General features: G+C 40.4%; 1 protein-coding gene across 1 annotated transcript in view; it reads left to right on the forward strand.

The window, feature by feature from the left end:
• Positions 1-17,172, forward strand: part of fgf22 (fibroblast growth factor 22) — a 33,737-nt gene extending 16,565 nt beyond the window's left edge. Inside the window, exons 2-3 of the mRNA XM_074668026.1 lie at positions 12,085-12,188; positions 15,645-17,172. Coding sequence (XP_074524127.1) covers positions 12,085-12,188; positions 15,645-15,839 — 299 coding nt within the window. The 3' untranslated portion in view covers positions 15,840-17,172. The remainder of the gene's footprint in view (positions 1-12,084; positions 12,189-15,644) is intronic.
• Positions 17,173-24,282: the final 7,110 nt, after the last annotated feature.

A 24,282-nucleotide genomic window follows, 5' to 3' on the forward strand; every position in this document is an offset into this window, starting at 1 on the left:
GGCTTTTAGCGCCCATACAGACAGCTACAATGTGCCCACCTGTCCTTCAACTCGGCCTGGCCTCTAATTTTGCTGTAGGCAGCCTCATTCTGTTGTAAACATGGGTTTCTAACATCTGTGTTGATACGATTTCTGCATGGCTTTTGAAGCCAGCCCCAAGTGGAGACTCAAGGAACTGCAGGGTTTTTTATTGCACTTTTAAACAAACTTTATTTTTCTGCATTGGAGGTTGCCTCTTGATTTTAACATAGTTTTCTTGGCCTTGGAGCTAGCCCTGCACTGCCACCTTTCTTCATTGTTTCAACACCACACCATTGATTTGCCACTTGGTTACAGCACATTTTGCAAATGGCTATTTTGACATTGAGTTTTAGGGGGCCTGAATGACAGCTAATGAGTGAAGTTAATAATTTTGTTTAATTTTTTAAAAACTTTTTTTTGCTGTTTTGTTCTACCTCAAAACTGAAACTTGTAATATACAGACACATGATATTTGTAACGCAGGCTGCTTTGTGTGTGTTTAACCTGCTGCAGCTCAGAGCAGACACATCTCATAGCTGTCTGTAAAGAAGGAATAAATCATCCCAGTCCTGTGAGACTTTATAGGCATGATGCATGTCCGGAGACTTGATGCAGACAGGCCCACAGTGGTGGTAGTGGTGGTGGGGAGGGGGAAAATGAAACAGAGAAACCAAAGAGGAACGGCAGGGAAGTGTGGCCGAAAAAAAAAGCCGGCAGATGGGAGACATGAGGAGGGAAAGACAGATACAGTCTACTGCGTGTAGACTCACAGCTGCCCTGCCCTGCTCTGCTCTGCACAGGTCCAGTCACACACACACACACACACGCACGCACGCGCGTGTGCCCACACACACACACACACACACACACAGAGCAGAAATCCTCTGCAGGAACAGTGGAGCTCTCAGAGTTGCAGTTACAGCTCCTGTAAAAGAGACTGTAAAGGTTATACTGCTGTCCATTAACCCAGTAACAGGGTTGCATCATATGTATTTTAAGCCAGATCCTTCTTATTCAAACAAAAGTAAATATTATTATTTTATTACTGGATGCATGAAATAGCTCATATCAACTGGGGTATTTTGCATGAATGAAAAGAGTCAAAGAACTTTAACCCCTTGATGCCTGTTGTCGCAAATCTGTGACATACCCTGTCAGGTCTCGACGCAGCTGAAATGGCCTTGGTATCTCATTATTACCTACTGATCCATATTCTACACATACCAAAGATAGTATCAGATCTACTATGTTACTACATATTGGTCAGGGGATGAACTTCTCATGTCTATATACACAATATAACTTAGTTATAACTATTGTGTGTACTATACTCAAATGTACAATCTCCACTTAATTTAACATCTGTAAGAATGCAAAAACAAATAAAAACAATCTAATTTTACAATTTTTAATTAACTCAGGAAGTAAGGTGTAAACCAGGGTCTCTGTAGGAATAAACCTGAGAATGAAGAGCTTAAAATACATTTCCTCATACCTATGCTAAAGCTGTTCAACATCAAACATTTTTTATTTATTTTCTTTTGTCATAAAGAACAGGACCGCTCTTGTAGTGACTCTGTTGAGAGAGAGAGTGTGCTGCGGAAATAAACCCATCAGTTCAGACTATTTTGCTGGTATTTGTGTAGCATCAAAAATTAAACGAGTTGACACATAACTGTCAAACATACATCTGTGAAAACACAGCTCCTAATCCAGTGAGTAAACCTGCAGTTAAAGGACAACAAATATGCAGACCAAAGAAGAATCACATTTTTGTCATGTTACCTAATATATAGGCCAGAAAATAATGACATCACCCATTCATGTCAAAGTGAGTAACAGCTGCTCTAAAAATAGCCACAGGGCTGCTAATAAAATAGCTCAAAGTGCAGGTACCAAAGGGTGATATGATTTCCCGTAATCTATTAAGTATGTGATCAAGTTTGGATTTATTACAGGGAAGAAACAACACATGTTTAGATAGTTCAAGGTTTTCGCTAAATAAGAGATTTTCAATATTGCTAAATTGTGGCCATTTAATATTTGTAAAGCTTAGAAGATGTTGTTCAAATAGTGTGTTTTTCTATATTTGGTATAGCAAGTTGAGTTGGCTGGTACATCAAATTTTAGACGAGTAACATGGTAGTAGAGACATAGCTATTGCAGCTTGCCAAAAACACCCCATCTCTTTCCATCTCTTAACATTTTTGATGATGTTATAAAAATGTGACACATATCAGTGAGATAAAGATTTTTATTACACATAAGGCTAGCAGCCGTAAATGGTTACTGGAATCAAGCCTACAGAGTCCATTTATAATGCACCTCCCTGCCTTGGCCTGGGAGATTGTTACTAGTTCAAGTTTAGTATCACGAGAAAGACCTTAAGCTAAAGATATGGAGTTTAAGGGTACTGTTCCATGCATCCTTAAAATACAAATGGTATGGTTATAGTTGTTATGGTGCTACAGCTTGTTTTAGTCACTCTTTTAAAGCATCTGAACACTGAAGAACGACTGCTCCTGTTCAAATAAAAAGGGAACTGATTGCTATCTGATTTAGTTTACCTTGTAACAAACAAACAAACAGAAGTTGTTTTTTTTTCTATTTGGAAGGGTGTGGAGCTCATCATTAAACTCAAACTGCAAAACACTGACGTCAGGTACACTTTGTTCCTTGTAAATCATCCTTCCGTTTCCGTAGCACTGTCATATTTCACAGAAAACTGAAGATCCGCTTTCATAGCAGCCTCTCATGAGATCATATCTCACCCAGTATCACGTGCCAACTGGTCATGGTATCATTGCACTGATAAATGTTCGACTTTCGCCTTTCTGTTCCATCACTTGTCTGCCAACAACGCATTATGATATTGAAACTATTTTTTAATTTACTCCAAGACAACTAAATGAAACAAAGGTTATTCAGATATTTTGTCCATTAAGTAAAATTAAAGTTCTTGGGACTGTCTTTTTAGTACAGTCTATCTTACAGGATAAAAAGGCAAAACTCAATCATACTCCCCATGTGCCCTCTGGGCCACTGACACTGGCACAGTCGCTCTTGTGCTGACACACTACTAGACTTTGATTTGATCGGTCACCACACGCTAAGGGTCATAATCACTGCTTTAGTGGCACAACATTGCGTTGTCAGGGAATAAACAATGTCCTCTGACCCAAATCAAAATCATAATTTGTTTTATGGACCACTGAATGAGGCTGCAGACTTCTGTCATTGTTGATGTATCTCTGGCTGAAGGTACAACTGGTCCTAATCAGATCATTTATTGTCACTGTAAATGGCAGCATATTCAGGCAGAGTCATGGTGGCTGAAATGTCTGGTGTGTAAAACTTTTCAAACATGCATCATGGTAAAATCAAGTTTTTCTTTGGAATCCATCCATGCCTAAGATTTAGAATGACCAGGAGGTGACCTAGAGGTATTTTTTTTTCTATCAAATTGCAACAATCAGAAGTATTTAAATACTTTCCTTAAAGCTATTCTTGGAACCTGGTGCAGGTGCCTACAGGTGAAACCTTCTTAATAATGTACTAGCTATAGCTTCAGGCATGTATGCAAAGCAACAAGCACTGCAACTCACAAGCTAACACCTAACTAGAGCAAAGGGTGGCATGAATTGGTTGAGTTATTTTGAGGACATGACGACTTTGATGACTGGGATACAGATTTATAGAAATTTGTACAAAAGTGAGTGAGAAAAATATGTTATTTACAACAGAGTGTTGTGCTTCACTGCCCCTTAACAGCGCAGGATGGGTTCTTTCACACTTGAGTGTGGCAGACAATCTACATGGCCTGTGCTTTCTTTACTCAAGAGTGTGCTCATGTTCCCACAGCCCTATGTTCCCATATTTCTAAATTCACACATTTCTAAGATCTTTTTCCAAAATCTGGTTTTGTTTGTCTGACTTAAAGAAATAAAAACAAGAGTGCAGCATCTGTAACCCTTTTCTATCAGCCTGGTTTATTTTTTTGTTGTAATGATTGTGATTGTAATAATTTGTGGGCTTTGGGAACATATGGCTTTATTGTCCATGGGGAAAAAAGTCTTAGAAATGTGGGAACATTGAGCGGTGTCAACAAAGGGCTGTGCAAGCATAGTACTGTGGAATCATAGGTCTGTGGGAACACTGAGCTCTGGGAACATAGGGCTGTGGGAAGAGGGGACTGTGCAATTGTAGAGCTGAGAGAACACTGAGGTGTGGAAACATAGGTCTGTGGGAACATAGAGCTGAGGGAACATGGGGCTGTGCAAACAGCGCTGTGGGGACAAAGGCCTGTGGAAACATAGAGCTGTGTGAACATAGACCTGTTGAAAGACAGAGCTGTGGAAACATAGGGCCTTATTGTCCATGCAGGAAAAGTCTTAGAAATGTGGGAACATTGAGCTGTGGAAACATAGAGCTGTGGAAGAGGAGGCTGTGGGGAAATAGGGCTGTTGGAGGATAGAGCTGTGGGAATATAGAGCTGTGGGAACATTGAGCTGTGGAAACAAAGGGCAGAGGGAACATTGAGCTTTGGGAACAAAGGCCTGTGGAAACATTGGGCTGTTGGAGCATTGGCCTGTAGGAGCATTGAGCTTTGGGAACATAGGGCTGTGGGAGCATGGGGCTGTGGGATTATAGGGCTGAGGGAAGATTGAGCTGTGGGAACATAGGGTCATGGGAACATAGAGCTCTGGGAACATAGGCTTGACCCCCATCCATCTTGTTATTGATTCAGGGACATCAACATCACTGGTTAGTTTAAAGAATTATTGAGAGTTTTAGCATCTGTTTGGTGTATTAGCTCCTGGTAAAAGTGTCCTTGTTTAATACCAGCCCGTACATAATTTTAGTTTTTTTGGTGACAGCTGCGCTGTAACTTTTGCTGATAACAAAGAGGTTTAACATTGTCAACTTTGTTACTTTAAAGAACCTGGTTTCTGTTTAAGTTAGGGGGAAGTAAAGATGTGAAGCTAGATAGCCATAGTCAAGTCAATCATGCCCTTGTGTGGGCAACACTTGTAATTTTTAAAAGCTTCAGAAATTATGAGCTAAGACAAAATACTAACCCCTACAGTGTATGCTGATAGCAAAATGAGGTTCTCAAACAAAAATATAGTTTGCCAGACTATTATCGTGTTTGTTTTTTGCTTTAAAGGTCAGCCTATATGAACGGGTGTGTACGTAGTTTCCATAGTTTTTTGCCAGCCTCATGCAAACGCTCATTGAACTGCAATGTTCAACACTTGGCTTCATATTTCAAGTCTGGAAGTTGCCACTTGGTCTTAATGTAATAAAGCTAAGCACACTTAGCACCAAGTTCAAAACCTGCCTCATCACTGGTTAAGTGGGAAAACCAGGAGTTATTATCAATTTTAGGAGTTTCAAAAAATGGCTGGATTCTGACATTAGAGGATGAGGGGACGGAGCTTTATGTGAAGCAGTCTCCGGTAGGAGTGGAAAAGGCAGATGAGGCAGACTGATAGTGGATACTTTTGGTATCCAGCCAGCCAGCAATGAATCAAACAGTTGTGTTTTGTAGTTTGTTTAACTTGGTGGCCCTTCAAAGATGCATTTTAAAATGGTAAATTCACTCTTCCACCAGTCCTCGCTAATCATCGGTTAGTTTTCCACTGTACATTCAAGGGTTAATGTCCAACTTTCCATATCACACCACCTGTGATGGCCTCCGCCAGCGTGTCCGTTCTCATGGTAATCTCGCAAGGTGTTTAAAGCAATAGTGAGTGATGCAGCCTTTGTCAGCGCACCCAGTACCAGACCCTTGGAGGGGGTCATGGCAGATCAAAGGTGCTGGTCACAGCCATTAGGGCCAGGCAGCCCAGACCCAACATGAAAAGCTTGTGTTTTGAAAAGGAGGGCAGGAGGAAAAAAACAACAGGGCCCTCTTCGTTTAAAAAGCAAGCAAACTGTGAAATAATTGAAAAGGTATGTCAATCAAGAGCAGGAGCACAGCGGGAACTCTGAGATTCCCAGGCTTTGCTCTGGTCGAGCACTGAGCCATGGAGAGCTGCTCAAGGGTGCAACCCAAGAAATTAAAGACCTGGGAATAGGAACAAAAAGAAGACAGGAGGAAAGGAGCAGAAAAATCTCTTTTTCTCACTCTCTCTTTTCTCAGTCTTTCACTCTTTGCGGCTTGAAATTTGGGATAAAAGGAACCATTTTGCCACACTTTGTAGAGGCCCATTCAAGCTGCCTGGTCATTAATAAGATCTTGTCTAGCTCTTCACCTCTCAGGTGAGAAACAAAGATTATTGGGAGGAGGGGCCTGCCCCAGCAACCAAAACCCTGTCTCATAACCAGCACCTTCACCCTGTACTTGCTCTCTCCTCCACCTCCTCCCCCATACCATGAATCTGACAAAGGAGAACCCCGTGAGAGTGTCTCCCTCTTCCCTTTCTGCCCTTTTTTTTTCAAAGTCAGAAAAGGCTTGAATGATCTGACGATGGGCCAACGTCCAAAAAATAGGGGATGGAAAGAAAGAAAGAGTTTAAAAAAGACTGGGTGAAAGACTTTTTCTATGCTTTTAAAAATCCCATAGAGGAGAAATAAATGGCAAGTCCACAGTTGACTAGGCACGTATAGTGCAGGATTTGCTTGTAATGGCAGCTTGAGCTTATTGACAGTCTCAGCCAAAACATGTCAAAGGTTAAGAGATCTTGCCAATTGCAAGTGGGAAGCAGAAAGCACCTTTTTCATGGGCTGAATAGGGCCGTCGGTTGATACTTGCTCAGCAGAACCCGGAGCAGAAATGACCTTCAGTTTGCAGTGCAACTTAGGAACAAAGAGTCAATTTGTCTCCATTATTTCTCTTTCTCTTTCTTCTTTCTCAAAGTTTCTGGGAGGAGTTTTTTGATGGATATAGAATTGACTGAAATTAATATTGATACTTTTTTATGACCTTAAACAAACAAGACCATCACTGTTTAGATCAGGAATTTGCACATTCAGTCAGCTAGACAGGTCAACACGGACTCTTTTACCAGTCGGCACCAGAATTAGAAGTCAATTTGACTACAACATGTCATTTAGGTCTTGAAAATGGAGATAAAGCTGTCTGTAGGCTTTGTTTTGTTAAGGAAGCATACTTATCAATGAAAAACCAGCACAGACATCTTGACAGTCACCTGAAAACAAAGACAGAAGGCAGGTGAGGTTAGCACTGCTACCTTAAGCTACTTTGCAAAAGGATGTGACATTGTTTACTTTACTTATTTAGCTGTGCTAAATAAAACAAGGCTAGTTTTGACTATTACCTGAGTGTGATTAAAATCAATATCAATGCTCTTTTTCGTGCGGTCAAAAATTCTTAAAGTAATACAAAGAGGGTGACTATTAGTAGAAAACAGATTCATTTTTTTGCAAAACACAATACCAGCTGAGATAATAAGAATGACTAGTGTGTCCATAGGGAAGCCAAAGTTAATGTCAAACCAAAGCTCTTTATGTGAACTTCTTAGATAATTTAAAATTTCTTAAATTAAAATTATTAAAAACTACAGAATACGTTAAATTTTACGTTAAAGTTTAAAAACAAACAGAAATTGCAAATGTGTTCAGATAAATAATAACTCAAGTCAGGGCTTTACAAAAAGCAGCCAGAGATTTAGAATAGAATAGAATAGAATAGAATAGAATAGAATAGAATAGAATAGAATAGAATAGAATAGAATAGAATAGAATAGAATAGAATAGAATTGAATTGAATATGTCTTTATTGTCCACCAAAGTGGAAAATTGTCTTTGGCTCACCAACACAAGAGACAGACAGCACTAAGTTACAAAGAATGACAAACATAAAAACATGAGACACAATTTACAGGCTGAGGTAAAACAGGATTTAGTTAAATAAATTAATAAAACACAGTATTAAAACAGTTCAGGTCATTTTGTGGATTTGTCACTTAGTCCTATTTAAGATGGTGGTAGCATTTGGTATAAAAGATTTTTTAAAAAGACCTTTGGCCAGAGGAACTCTATAGCGCCTCCCAGACCTCAGAGGCTCAAACTGATAGGACAGAGGATGGAAGCTGTCTGCCAGGATTATCTGGGCTTTCCTCCTCATCCTGTCTATTTAAATATAAATCCAATGATAGGTTAAGTAAAAAATAAAAAAGAACAATGTTACATTTCGCTAAAAGAAAGCATACCTCTAGGAAATGCTGACAATTAAACCCTTCTACCCTAGATTTGCAGAGTAACCAGGCCATGAATCTTTCCCCTACAAGTCCAGTAATGTGACCTTTGCTTTCAGCAGTTAGGAAGCCCCTCTAATAGCCTGGAATAGCTCGCTCTGATTTCTCAGGCTTTGAACACAATGGAGTGACTTTACAAAGGGGCGACTGGGAGTTATATGGATCTAACTGATCTTTATGGATGTGTGGTCAAGCGTCCAGAACCCAAGTGATTCCTCCAGACAACATGAAAACCCTGTTTCATGTTCTTAGATCTTTTGTGTCGTCTTGCTGCTACACCAGTGTGTATGAATGGTGTGACATGTAGGCTACCAAAGGAAAGAAAGCACAATATTTAATTTTTCATTGCTAGAAGAGCAGGTATGTTAGTCAGGAGACTTTTATTCTTTAATTCTCTTTTGAACAAAGTAAATTTTTCTTTAACTTTCAAAGAGTAGTATAATTATGTTTTATTTAAGAGTGCAAAGGCCAATAAATGTCCCTTTTCAGAAAGAAAATTTTTTTTTTTTACCCTTAACATCAGATTTTTCTCAATCCAAGCTTGTTATCATAACCCTAACTGAGGCTTCACCATGGTTTTTAACCTGTAGTCATCACTCTTTCTTTTAATAAGGTGCATAACTAAATCTGATTTGATTTATTCAGGTCTAGTTTTCCACGCAGCACTTTTTTTTTTCTTTTCATGTCCGGCTTTTTTCAGTGTCTCAGAGATGACAAACATCCTTCCAACACACCTACTGTGCCTGGAACCCAAAGCAGCAAATAATGACAATTACCGTTGGCACCACTTTCAGGCACCAGCGGTTTTCATTGGCCTGGACTAATCCCCCATAAATCCTTGCAGTGCTCCAATCACCAGCCGAGCCTCAGCTAATTGCTTATGGGTTCCTTGCACGCTCCAGGTGCCACCGTAGCACACCCAGTGTTTGTAAACACAGCTTGTAAAGAGAAGGCTTCCATCAAAGTGTTAATGTTTCCCTTGGAGGATCAGAGGCGATGCGGGAACGATGGGGGTGCAGCTGTGGGTTTGTACCTGGATGTCCTCGGCTGAGGCATTCCCTCCTTCCCTGCAGCTGTGGCCGTCCAAGAGAGGACTTCTTTTACACGCTCCTGTCAAAGAAGAAAGACACTCAACAGGAGTTTGTGTTTGTTTACCTTCCTGTTCCTTTCTGTCCTCCTTTTTACTCTTTGTACTTCTCGGTGTCTGTGCCTGAAGTAGATGACCTCACTGGGTAAGCACGGCCGCTGTTGTTCAGAACTGAAAACAAGGTCTAAGGTAGTTGCGTGCTTAGGGAGATGGGGGCAGCAGATGTGTGTTTTTAAGTTTTAGAGCCCTTCAGATGTGTTCTTTGAAACCAGAAACAGTGGTCTAATGATATTAACAGCTGCCCTGGGAGAACAGGTAGTCGGTTTGCCCCATTCTTTTGTGTCAGAAAATAAGATCTGTTTTCCTTTATCAAAGGAGAAGAATCTCATTTTTTGAGCTTTTTTGAAACAATAGCTTGACATTGGTATAATTTTACACGGTATTATGACATTTTCAGCACTGTACTTTGTCACCAGAAATCCCGTTTGTTATTACATTACTCTTGGGTGTCACATTCACATATTCTTTAGTGGGTGGGAAGGAATGCTTTGAATATCCATTATATAACCATGGTGAAGTGCATCTCATCATTGCTGTCAAAAATCACTCGCTTTTTTAATTTAACCCCTTTTTTTGGTCAATTTTGAAGGCAAGATGATCTGGTCAGCTGATCAGTGCTCTGGAGTGCAGGTGGGGGGAACATGAATGTGGCATATCTGTGAAAATTGTCTTTCTGAAGACAAAGTAAAGCCTCAAAAACATTTGTAAATGGTAAATGGAAAAATTGTACACCTGCCATATCCTGGGCCATATCTTCGTAAAATTAGCTGAATAACGTGTTAGAGTCGACTCTGTCAGCAGCAATTCTTTGTCTGGACCCCATTCCAGTTCTGCGACCGGTTTCTCAATTAAAGGAGTAAAGCCAGAATAAAAGGAAGGAGGTTAAAGACATGAAAACTGTTGACTAGGACGTAGAAATCTACTAAACTAAAGATGATGCAGGATGTAAACACTTAACAGAGAACAATGTGGAATACTGCAGGATTAAGGAAGGATAAAAAAGAAAATGTCTCAGAGTCTCACAGCGACGAGGCAGAGAAAGTAATGTTAAGTTTGAGTAATAAGAGTCGGCTCCAGAGTTGACAGTCACTGAACTATTTAAACTGAGTGCAAAGTAATATTTTTCAAACGAATATAAAATTTCCAAATAAACTCATACAGTGACTTATCCTTTATTATTTGACACAAGCAGCCATGTAATAGGTGAGGTAATGTTCAGTGACTGGGTTGTTGGGTTCAACTAACCCTGTCAGTCTTTCAATCTATAAATGATCCCTTTCTTATTCTTCAACAGTAATTGTTGGTCTTGGAAGGCAGGGACGGCGGCTCTTATTCTGCAAATCCAAGAACACACAAAACAAATCAAATGTTGTTTTTCCAAAAGCAAACTGGTGTGCTAAGACAGACTTTAAAAATGTGAACCAAGTCTTTTAAGCAGAGTCAAAAAGAAATCTTGAGTCTTTATTTCATAAATAAACATATTAACTGGCCTTTGTGCCAAGTTCAGCTTTACTGTTCTCTCCAAAACAAACTATTTGCACAAATAAATAGGTTAAAGAAACCTGCAGCACCTGTGAAGCCCCTGCTGTGAAGGTTTATTTTTCAGTGCTGGATGGTTTTAAGACTGCTCAGAAACTCAGTCAGTGCCTTGTGCAGGACTTCCGGTTGTTTGGATGCAGCAGGTGATGGTCTGTTTGGTGGTCAGGTGCCCGCTGCCACTTTTATGACTCTACATCCTAACAGCTTTGGGTAGCCCTGTCCTTCAGCACCTTGATCTTGTGCAATGTTTACAGCTTGTGTCCAAGGCCAACAGTCATTTCTGACAAACATCCAACAGGGCCTTGCCTTTGAGCAACAACACTTCATGTTTTCCCTGCACAGACTTGGTTTCCAGGGGTGTAAAAAGAGGATTCCGTGCCCTGATCTGATAACAGGCCCCATCAGGGTGCTTTTGAAGGTGTAAGTGGGGAAATAAAGCCAGAAAAAATGCCATCCAAAGACAGCTTCATCTTCAGTAATTAGCAGCTATTCAGCACCCTGCGGTATGCCCTCGGGTCATCTCCAAAACATCTCCCTATCGGAGCCATGACAATGGGTGCAGGCCTTTTATTTTTGTATGCAGACAAAAACCAGATCAAGAGAGAGCCACATGGGACTTGTTTGCAATCACTGCCCAGAGGAAACAATTAGCCCACAAGCTTGCCAGCTTTTTCATGGGGTGAAGTGTGTCGGAGAGGCTGTTTAAGAGGCCAGCAGACACAGGTTTTCATGTCTCTCAGTAAACAACAACACTAGGCATTATCAGGATTGAGTGCCACATCTGGAGTCTGGAGGTTTAAATACATGCAAGCATTAAGGAATAGTAACACCGGGTACGAATGTTTATGTTGAGGTCTTATGTAGTCTAGGATGTGGTCTATCACAAGGATGCACACTTTTATAATAAAGATTCTTTGAGTAAATGGTCACATTTTCTTTGACCTGCTGCTCACCTAGCCACCCAGCTCTCCTCATAAAGTGAGCTCTTCCAGGTCATTGTGCATGTTCTGTCCGTCTGTGTATTTTTTTTTCTGTCTCCCCAGAGTGTGTGCCTGTCTGGTATCCTAATCGCAAATGATAGACTCTTTTGATGGGGAAACTCCCTGATGCTGGATGTTTCTAACCCAGACTCCTGTTCTCTCTTTTATTTTTCAGGCCTGATGGAAATCCGATCTGTCAGTGTGGGAGTTGTCGCCATCAAATCTGTCAGCACCGGGCTGTACTTAGCTATGTCCAAGAAAGGCACGCTCTTTGGATCGGTGCGTATACAAGCTGGTAACATTGTATCTTGAAGTCAAGGTGGATGAGAAGGGAAGGGAAGGAAAGAGAAGGGGAGAGTGAGGTGAGGGTAGGGGAGGTATAGATGTATAGGGTTCCCAAATGAGCACCTCTCTAAACAAGCTAGACTCTGGAAATCTCCTGGAAAGTCCAGACAAGGTCAAAGTGTCACAATCAATCATGGTTGTACACCAGGCTGGGCCATAGTTGACAATACTCTCAGCTTGGGTTGGCTTGTTCAACTGTCAAAATAGATAGCTGGGGAAAGAAACCCAACCGGGGACGACAAAGAGCCAGCTGGGCTCCTCAAAGTATTTGCGTGCCATCTGCCTGTTGTTGATTCTGACAGCAGGCTTTTAAAAGCAATCGCCTGTCTTTGTTCAAATCAGCTGAACATCCAGCCCTAAGGTGTGTGGTGTCTAGCTCAGGTATTTATATCTTGAAAAATGAAGAATCAGGAGCAAGCAATCAGTCAGCAGCAGTGATAATGCAAGTGCCCTCAACAAGCCAAAACAGTAAACAAACCTGAAGACCTGAGCCATCACTTAAATCCCATAGTGACAAAAAACAGTGAGACATGCCAGGCTTGTGCTTTCTGATGTTATCAGGGCCTCATTAGAGCTGCTAGATGCAGATCTGGGAAAGGGAATGTGGAGGAACCTTTTGTGGCTATGATACCTCTCGGGACTCTGACTTAGCAATAAGAAGCTTTGAGTTGTTTAACTTCACAGATTAATATACCTACAAATGGGACTCATGTCTTAACTAAGAACTGAGATCATACATTTTTGGAACATAATTAATTCATACTGCTCTGATTAAAGTAGAGTGTATTCACACAAATTGGTTTCACTTTAACAATTTAAGTCATCTTACTGAACGAGCAATGGGTGCTGGTATGAAAAGTGCAATACCACAGAGACTTTTCAAAATGTGTAGATTTATCAGGTTGTTTGCTTTGAGTTTCACATGCTATCAAAGCAACATGTTTTTTTCACTTGTGCTGAAAAAAAAAGACATGGGGATAAATGAATAGAATACAAAGAAGCAGATCTGCAGTAGCATAGAGATTGACACACATAGGGCCTGATCCACTAAAGGCTTGAATGTATGAAAAAAATCAAGCAAAGTTAATAGCCCGCATAGGATTGCGTCTGTCTAATGAGCAAAATAGCACACGTAATCCATTTCATGAATGCAGAATATATGCAGATTATCACAACATGCACTTAATATTGATATATATTTATATTAAGCACTCAGTATGTGATTTATCAAACCTGAGCTTGATTGTGGTCTGTGTTTTTGCATCTTTATTTAGCATATTTGAAAGGCAGGTGCAAACTGGCACAGCGTCATGCACAAATGGCTGCAGTCATTCTGGCCAGAAGGAGGCAGAGGTGCAATTACAGACGACAAAGAGAGAGACTACTTCATGTGCGTGTCAACATACTTGGACTGTATAATAAAAAAATAATATCTGATTACATGCCATCCTCTTTAAAGTTTATCGGCAGATGGTGTACAATAATCAACAAGCCAGCAAACCACGATATATTGCTGAAACAGTATACTTTAAACTTCAACAACATTCAGTAGTAGTGCTAAAAAAAAACGAGAGCTGAGTCTTAGACCTACTGACTCATTCTACCCCTGAGGGTAAAGAGAAGGGTCAGATTAAGTGTTCCCTGAACAGATGAGTTTTCAGACATCTCTTAAAAGTAGAAAGGGACTCTGTGGATCGTATAGAGTTAGGTAGTTCATTCCACCATTTGGGCACAACAGAGGACAAGAGTCTGGCTAGTGATCTGGAGCCATGCTGGGCTGGGAGGACCAGGCGACCAGGCCTCCACTGTTGAAAAGTGAAGCTTATACCAAAGTGCAAAGAACTGCAGTTCCTCAAGTGTACACTTGGAACTGCCTTCAAATGCTTGATTTTATGGCAGAAATAAACATGTTTACAGCCTGAAACAAACAACAGCTATGGCATGTTTAGCTCAATAACTACCATGAGACTTGACACTGACAGTAGCCACTATGTATTATATTACATTATATTAAATTATATTATATTATATTATATTATATTATATTATATTATATTATATCATATTATTTCTGTTGGTTGAAAGCCAAAAGTTCAGTCACATTTATCACAAAACACCTGTGGCATTTGAAACTAAACTAAAGTACCTGTGTTTACTGCAACTTACCCCAGTGCAAGCTGATTTTGAAAGCAAAATCTTGTATACCGTAACTTCTAAAATCCTCAACCAAGTTTTTTTTTTTTTTTTTTTTTTTTGGGGGGGGGGGGGGGGGGGGGGGGGGGGGGGGGGGGTGTATGGTTTGGACCCTGATTATGACTAAATTATTGTGGATAAGACAACTGAGACAACCAGGGCTTAATATGGAAAGAGCACCTGTAGTACAGTGGTACAAAAGTTGGTGAAACTGGCTATCAACATGTTGTGTTGATCTTTGGCACTTGGGATGCAGCCTTGTGTCTTGTGAAACAAACACACAAGTAAAGATGGGTACCTTTCATATTTAAAATGATACAGTACTGATGCCTGGTACCTGGCAATCGGTACGGTACTCATACCAGTAGTTGGTACTTTTTTGTGTTTATGTGGTAAAAAATATCATTTTTTAAATAATAGAATATACTTATTTTTCAATTTAACATATTTAATCTTCAATATATAACCTTGCAATGCTGTGTTCATGTCCAGCATGGAAAATCGCCTACTCTTCCACTCCCTCACAGTCACAAGGATGCGTTTAGATACCTAGGTACTTTAGAAACTTTTGACAGAATTCGGTCAATATCTCTAAAAGTACCTAATTCGGTACCCATCCCTACACACAAGTTATGTTGAATATTATTTCTCTCGTGCTATTGTCTAATGAATGCGTATTTCATGTGGTATAACAAGGTCATTTATGGTTTTAAGCTCTGTTTGTGTTGACCTTGGCTGCAACATTTCAGTAAAAAAGCCCTAGTTACTCAAGATATTTCACAGACCTCACTGTGATCAGTTTTCAGAGACTGGTCCCAATGAAAACTTAACTTTGAGGCCTGTGGATTGTTTGGGTAACCACAAAGTTGTTACTGGAAGGACATGCTGGTTTCCGGTTTTTAATTAGAAAAAATTCAATACCATGCAGAACAAACCAGATTCCACAGACAGAAATATGTTTCAGAGGCACATACCTCAAACCTCTGGAGAAAATGTTATTTTGCCATGTTGTTGAATATACTCTTTACTTCTAGACTAACACCTGGAAAATCCTTTACAGCAACAGCAGACATTAACCTTTGTACTCCTCTTGGAAGCTTGCCTGGCATAGCACAGCAGGAATAGAAGTCAGACATTAGTTAAACACTCGTCTGTTATAGCCTCCTTAACCTTTCTGTCTTCCTCCGTTCCCCGCAGGTGAAGTACAACCCAAGCTGCAAGTTCAAGGAACGCATCGAGGAGAATGGCTACAACACATATGCCTCTCTGCGCTGGAAACATGGCGGCAGGCAGATGTTTGTTTCACTGAATGGACGGGGCAAGCCACGGCGAGGTCACAAGGCTCGGCGAAGGCATCCGTCTACTCATTTCCTGCCCATGCTGCCCTCCTAGCTGCCCAAATCTGAACACTTAACCAGCAACCAGCTGGCTCCCCTGACTCTTCATACAAGTGACAATGACCTTTACTTTTATTCTTCCACTCTCCTGTCAAAACATGTACATTTGTCAAGGTTTGTAACATTTGTAGAAATAGAATAATATGTACTTTAAGTTATTTTCTTTGTTTTCTAATGACAGTGGAAGTATATCATCAGACATCTGTCTGGCTACAGTATCTGTCTGTGTGTCTCAACTGCGCATGAAGCAGATGTTGTTTTACTTTGGGTGACTGTACAAGGACTGGAAAAGGCCAGCAAGGCTTGGACTGAGCAAAATGTGCTTCAGTGGTTCATTACCCTAACCTTTTATATTGTAGATGCAAAGACTAAACAAAACAATAACACAATAAGGGAATCATCTGGTACAGTATATATATGTTTGTCAAAAAACAGGTATCACTATTGACTGAAATACAAGGCAAATCTTGAAACGCACCAACTTTGATATCTGGATTGTATCTTGGGATAACTATAAAGACTCTGCTGGTCTAAAGACACTGATCTTAGGACCTGTACTGCACAGATACAAGGAAAGTCTCTCCTAAATGCCCACATTGACAAGTATATGTGTTTCTTTATATGTCTGCACCTGGCGAAAGTGCATCAGAAACTAAGCTAACTACTGGGATAACAAGCTACATTTTCTGAAGTGACTTTTTATATCATTGTGCATGCTTCTGACTGCTTCTATCATCAAAGATCTTACAGCAAAGAGACCGGGAATCAGCATCAGGACGAAAAAGAGTCACACCAAGTCCCTGATCCCTGGTCTGTGGTTCATTTGTGGAAGAATATAACATTTCGAGTTAATACATTATAGCAGCTGTAGGTACACCACATGTCTTTACTAGCAACTTAACTTACTTTTACACACTTAGAAAACAGTTACTGTCTCTTTATGAAGTCTTGCTAACATTTTCTCAACAATAAGGCTGTTGCTAATAGAACAATTAATATATTTAAAACATTTTGTACTCTTTAACTGTTTGAAGTTGATAAATATTGTAATTGTTGGCTTTTTTGTGTTAAACTGTAGTCATACTGTTTAAAAAAAGAAGGGAACAAGTATATTCCATTCCATATTCAGCGCATTTTGTGTTATAACTTCTGGTACTACACTGATACATTTGTGATCAATTTATCATAAACAACTCGTAGCTATAGGCCAGTAACAGTAGGTTGTGTGTACGGCCAACGTCTTGGAACAAACAGTCTTTAGATTCATTTCAGGAAAGTTATTTGAGTGCCTTGGTCCATGCTGAGTTTGGTAAACTTCAATAAAAAATGTGCATAAATCATGAGTCATAGCTCCTTCGCTCATGCTTGCAAGTCTTTTTTAAAGCTACAAGTGCAAATGTGAGGACAGCATTGACAAAAAAAAAAAAAACTTTTCCCATTGGTGACACTGATTGTTCAGTGCTGGTAACATCTCCATCCAAGCTCCCCAGCATAATCCCCGTCGTCATCATAATCATGACAAAACTCACAGTAGGCGAGGCGTTGATGTGGAGGACCTCCCTGAGTCTGCTGAAAGGTCTGTGGTTATGAACTATGCGACTGAGCATCGAGGTCATTTACACACAGACGAGCCCTCCAGTGACACAGGAGGCCTACTCGGTCTTTTCAGTGAGCAGAAAGGAGAGGAGAGGATGAATAGTGTCTGTTTGGGGTGAATAAAGGCCAAGCTTTCAGCCTGTCATAATGTGAGATTACTGTGACGGGGTACATGTCTGGTCAGAATGGCGTGAAGTCACACTGTAGTTCAGCTCCGAAGGTCTGGGGGTGGTACACAAATAGCAGTATGGGGGAGTCTGGTCTGTTGCCATGCAAATATCATTGTGCTCATCTGTGCACTTTGTGGGATTGTGGTATCTTGAAAAGCAAAGACTATTTTAATTGTTTTCCTGTTGCTGGTGTTGTATTCAAATATAAATTACTGTTAGGTTATTTAAGAGAAAGTTTGAAATTGTGTAAATACCTTTATTTGACCAGATTTAGATTCAAATTGGTTACCATGACTGCAGACAGAGTCACACCAACTTGCCAACTAACTTGAGAATTTAAGACTGAGACTAGAAAAGTTGTCCTAGCTTTGCGAGCAGAATTATGACATGACTTTTGTTTAAGCTATGTGAAAAAAAAACATCCAATTACAAAACCTGAAAAAAGATAACATCAAGCATAAGATAAGAGCCAACAATTACCAAGTTAAACTACAAGGAGATAGGGAAATAAATGAGAGTTTGCAAAGAGAAGGTGGTGGCCCTTTAGCATTATGCCAGTGGCGCTGGCTTTCTAAGCTCGGTACAAACTCTATATCAGTTTTATTCAGCATGTTATTCTTTTTGTTCAAATAACAAACTTTTGCAATTTTTTGGACTCAAAATCTTTCAACCACCCAATATGATAGCAATTCAGTTGATGGCCTGTTATTGGGGTTTGTGTAACTGATGTAATACCCTTGACCTGTTGTGATTGCACTGGTAATAAGTTTACCTTGACTGGATAGTTATCACCGTAACGTGACGTAGCCCCACAAAACAAAGCATCAGATATACCACACAAATGCTAAATGGCTTCTGAATACCTGAGCTCCTCAAGTTTTTGCCCAACCCCAAAAATTCCATTAATGCTCTCTGTCAAGGCCAAACACATTTACAGTGTTTTGTTTCACTTAACTCCAAAGAAAATCAATTTCGTTTTTGTGTTTATCATATTTTCATACCATGTGCAAAATCATTTACTTGATGAAAAAAATAAATGAAATCAAGTCTATGCACTACTGGAAAAAGGGACTAAAGAACTCATCAGATGTGGGGCATTTTGAACTATTTTACAGCTATGATAAAAAAAATATGTCCAAACCATATTTAGCTTCAAAGGGTACAACGTAGTCTTGAATTTATGATGCCTGTAGTTAGAGAAGTTATGCTAATCTTAGCATCTAAATCAGTCGACTATGAATGAAGAGAAATATTTTGAGCCTTTAGGAGATGGAAAGTGAACTGTCCTTACCTGCTAGCACCAGTTGCATGTCTGTAATCCAAGCATTTCTAAAGATATGGAGATATTTTGATTAAAAGACTTTCAGCAGTGAGGAGGGAAGGATAGTGTATCAGTGAACAATCTGCCTAAATAATCCAGTTTAGTCATTGTACCATTGAGGCACCAACAGTCCCTTTCAACAAAGCCACCTCCACAATTACATCAGGGTCTTTTCTGTGATTCTCAAAAACTGTGTCCATATACCATGCCACTTAAGCTTTATAACCAGCTGGTGTTAGCTTACTTTAGCATGCAAGCTTAATTACAAATTCCAGATTTGTTTTCTTTGTGAAGACTAAAAAATAAGAAAAGAAATACTGCATAGCTGAGCAAACACAGTGAATTATAGTTTCACAGGTGTCTCTGAACGTATGATCATCACCTAACCCTCAGCTGGCACAGACACACTAAAACATGCAGAGCACAAAGTAATCCCATTTTCTGCCTGCTCCCCCGATTGACTCGCTTCTTTGTCAGCATGTCCTCCATCTTCTCTCCTCCACCTCTCCGCTCTCCTCTTTTTAAACGTCCAAAAAAATCTCTCCTTTCTTCTTGGCCTGAGGGTGCGACTGGCTGTTGGTGCCAGCTCTAGGACACCAAATGGGAGCTGTAATTATCATTGCTCCACCACTGTCCTGTCAGTGTGCTCGCCAGCAAAACAAGAGGGAGGCTTTGGATGTCCTGATCAAAAGCCCTGGCCTTTGATCACGAAGCAAAAGGAAAAACCTAAACACTGTGCAAAATCAAGGAGGAATGTCCCAAAGAGAGCACAGGAGAGTGGAAACGACAGCCGTCCAGAAGACATCCTCTGCCTCTGCTCCTGCTCTGCTGTGATGTGTTGATGTCAGAAGCGCAGGTGTTCAAGATGTGTTTGATCTGATCAGTGCAAGCAGAGGACTGAGTGAGTCATGCAATCCTGTTTGTACTAAAGTTGATCTATGATCACACCTGCTAGGCTGCATAAAAGACAATATTATGTTTTATATTTCTCGCAAAGGTCTCATCACATTTTGAAAGGAATGGAAGTTTTTAAAAGACACAAAATGCAGTCTACCTTCGCATCCATGAAAAAAATAACTCAGCAGAAGTTATTCTGCATGACCCAGCGAAGTAGTGTCTAAAGAGATGGTTACTTTGACTTACTTCAAAATTAATTTGCAGCTGAGTGACAGAAAAAAGTAATAATGGAAGCCCATTTTGAGGGCCTCAGCCAAAATCTACAGGGGCACAAGTCATGCTGCTTCAGCGACAACAAACCACAGCCTCTGGAACCTTTGAAACCCTGTGTGGTCATTTTCTCTCACAGTGACTGAAAAGAACTGTGGTGGGTGGGAAAGAAAAAAAGAGCCCCTCGCCACTCATAATACCAATCTTATGTATGTAGTCGAAAATGGGAGGGATGGGAGGGGTTGCGGGGTGGCAGACGGACTAAGGCACAATTTTAAAGCGCTTATTGAATTGCCATTACAGCTCCTGAGACTAATTGTGGCTGTTGTGTGTCTCTCGGTGGCCTAGGGGGCTCTGGAGTGGCCCTGTATGCTCTTACTCAGTGGGGTTTTCAAACCGAGTGGCCCTGAAAGAGAACAGGACCACCGTAGATCAATGGCAAACCTTTCACTCTTTCACAGGCCCTCGCTAATCCTTCTCATTTGTCTGCCATTTGTTGAGGCACATTCACAGCTCCCTGAATTTAGGATTAGGCCTTGTTTTGTTACAAAAACAGCCCAAGTTATAATGCTGAATAGATGGACTGAAGGGTGGACGACAGATGAGTGTGCATGTGAGTTTGCAAGCATGTGTATGTATGGGTATCAGGTATACTGACGTTCATGCCAAAGCGCATGTGAAGACAGGTTAACCTGGTAGGGATTGGTCCTAATTCTCATTTCAGGTGAGTGGTGCAATAATAACATTTTTTTTGTTGTAGTTTTTATTTGCAGTGGATTTTTTTAACTGTCAAAACTTCTTTTGGGACAAGACAGACAGCCTTTAAAAAGTTAAAGGAGACAGTTAAGGCTAAAAAAGCACAAAAGGAACAAAAAATTTTCAAAATTGTTCAAACTTAAGTGAATTAAAGTTGAAGTGTGTTACCTCTTGTTGCTAGGTACCGCCTTGTTAGCTGTGGCTGCCTTTTGCAGCAGCTCTCTCTTCTTTGACTGTTTCTTGTAGTTTTTAGTCTCTTTTTCTTAATCTTTGTATTTGGATTGGATCATTACTTTGTATGGCTCATATGTTGGTCATGGACACCAAACTTTTTGTGGCTTCAGCGATATTTTTACTACTTTTTCTCCTGTGTTTGTCTGGAGATCCTTCATGTAACCATGGCTGCATTGTTTACATGTGAACTCAGCTGTTAGCTGCCTGTAGCATGTCAATGCTAACTGGTGCAAGGCCTGATGTCTTCCCACAAGGTGAGGAGGAGGAGGTGAGGACGACGTGCTGGTTCTCAGGTGTGAGCTAAGAAGTGATGACATGGACCTGTCCTTCCATCCATCGTTATTGGGAACATAAGATCTATCTCAAATAAGATGGACGAGCTAGCTGTGCTAACCCAGCAACAGAGGGAATACCAGAGGGCAGAGTAGCATCATGCTATTCACAGACGTGGCTAATGGAGCTGACATCAGACACCAACACCATGTTGGAAGAACTTCACCTGCTGTGAGCAGACAGGATCCAGGAGACAGAGATGGAGCATGACTGAAGAAGCTCAGTCCCGGACCCTGAGGTGGAGACTGGCTGAACTGGACAATGATGGAAAAGCTGTCATCATCTATTTTCTTATGGACCTTTTTTGCACTTTCTATACACTTTCTTACTTTGGTTTTCTTGATTGCTGCAGTGACTTCAATTTTGTTGTACTTGTTACAATGACAATAAAGTTCTATTGTATTGTATTCTATTGTATTCTATTGTATTCTATTCTATTCTATTCTATTCTATTCTATTCACTTGTTAAAAGATGTGCTCATTTAAGCTCAATAATCCAACTTATTTGCTTATAAAAGATAGAAAACTAATAGGAGATACTAAAAATGCAAAAAGAATAAAGATAAACTCAAAAAGTGACACACAGAACATATGGCACACATACTGATAAGCTGGCTGTAAGGTGTGATGCTGACTTCTCTAATGCTCCATTGGACTATTTTGAATGACAGGCAGCAAAACTTGGCATCATTGTCTAAAAACAGCTGTTTGAATCTTATTTCCATGACAATTTATCTTTACTCAAGTTAACTTCTCTTTAGAAATAATAAATGTGTCATTATATACAAAAAATAAAAATAAAAAAAGACATCAGACTTTTACTTGATATAATGGCAGAGTTGGGATACATGGGAATCCTGATAAGAAGTTCCATATATCAGAAGGGTTGAAATGGCATGCCAGGGTTTAAAAAAGTGGACTTTGAGAGTTGATTGTCACCACATAGAGTATCACACGCAGCTGACTTTGGTCTGTCAGAACTCCTGTGAGGAACTTTCAGTGTGTGGTTATTTTAATGCCTTCTGTGGCAGTCCTTGCTGGTTGTCTTCACCCCGTTTCATGCTTGGCTCTCACTGAAGAAATCTCATCTTGCTCTCTTCTATCAATGACATAAATCACTCTTGCCGCTGAACTTGTGAAAAAGGCGATCAGTGGCAAACAGCTCCTCACGTGGTCTGGCACCTACCTCTGCCAGTGATTTCAGGCATAAATTACAGCTTCATAGAAGTTGTAACTCTTCACACTTATTGGCTTCTTTGATGATTTAGGTCATAGCTAGCCATCAATTTTTATTTCACTTGGTTTCACAACCAGCAAAAAATCCTTATGTGAACTTTAAAAAATAGCTCCAACAGTTGCAAATCTTTCTTAATGACATCCTGTTGTTTTCATATTTCTTCTACTTTATATAAGAGCGAGAAAATTCACTACCATGCCCTCTTTTGAAGTTTAATATTTCATAAGAGCGAGGAAAAGCAGGAACAAACTGATTCCTCACTGTAAAATACCTGCAAAGGAAACAAGATTTTATTGCACTAACTGTGCTTCTCCGTGAACCCTGGAGTTTCTCCTCATTGTGCTCTGTCTGAGCCTGAGTGTGCGAAGACAGCCTTGGCACGCTGCAGCAGAGCCATCAGCAGACTGAGGCCTTCTCATCACTGAGTGGATTAGTGTTCATGGAGCCACTTACTGGACATTAGACGGGGCTGCTGAGTGGCACATGCGCCACAGTTCCCCTAAAGCCCTGCCATGCCACGCCACAGGTATGTGGTGCCGACCAGCCAAACGCTATGTCAGGCATTCTCTGGATGTTTGCAGTCGGGCCAGACACAGGGGGGCAGAGCGAGGAGATGGACAGAGGAGTGACTCCATAGATGTTTTAGATCTGCAGACACGTCAACAGGATCAGTCAGAATCTGATGTTAATAAATGAAGGGGTTTTCTACAAATCCAAAAAATACTGCACGATTAGTCAAGGTTCATCCAGAGAATAGTTCACACCCACACACCACAACACAGTCAGGACTCTTCTTCAGATATACCCAGACAGTTTTGTTACTTATTTTGATGGCACATCTCACCAAGATATATGAAAGAGGATCAATGTTATAAATGTGGCACTCATTCTGTTTTGGGCTGTTAAAATATCAAAAAAGAAAAGAAAGGAATCAAAGATAGGAATGAAAAAGGAACAAGTATAAATGTAAAACACAGGCCAGTAAGAACGTAGTGTTTGCCAAAAAGAGCTCAGGCCATCACTTGCTCGCTGAGGCAGGGCAGTCGCATGTTGGCCTGTGTCCCTGTCAACATCATGAGGTTGTCTTTGGCTTTCAGTGACTGGAAAAGACCAAAGTCAGTGCTGCTTCTTACAGAGTTATAGCTGTGCCAACGACTATCCGCCCTGATCCTCGAGCCTGGCTGTGTGAAGTAATTCCTCGTGCCAGTGGAACCAGACAGACTCTGTGTTTTGTCACTGCATGAGAGGCAGTCACAGTTTTGTAACTCAAAGATTAACAGGTGTATATTCTTACTTGGAAGCAAATTTCTTTATGTACAATGTCAAAATCCACTTTCTTTTTTCCTTGGAAGAGCTTGAAATGAAGCAGATAGAAGGTTTTTATTGGATTAAAGTCATAGGTCGCGCCTTAAAATTAGAAAAACATGCACAGGTCAGTTTCCTGTCAGGGTTCTGTCAGCTAAAAGAGCTTGATTAGAGCTTGAAAAATAAAGGATACTACATCCAACCAAGCCTGTAAGAAACATTCTTCTACTCAAATCCTGGCTTAAACTGGGCTATTTATAGCAAGCAACATATGATTCATTTTTTTCCTGAATGATGCTTGAATACTTTCGCAAATATT

The sequence above is a fragment of the Halichoeres trimaculatus genome, unplaced genomic scaffold (genome assembly GCF_033239565.1).
Source record: "Halichoeres trimaculatus isolate MK-OKI-2021-1 unplaced genomic scaffold, fHalTri1.1 fHalTri1_scaffold_4, whole genome shotgun sequence".
Lineage (NCBI taxonomy): Eukaryota > Metazoa > Chordata > Actinopteri > Labriformes > Labridae > Halichoeres > Halichoeres trimaculatus.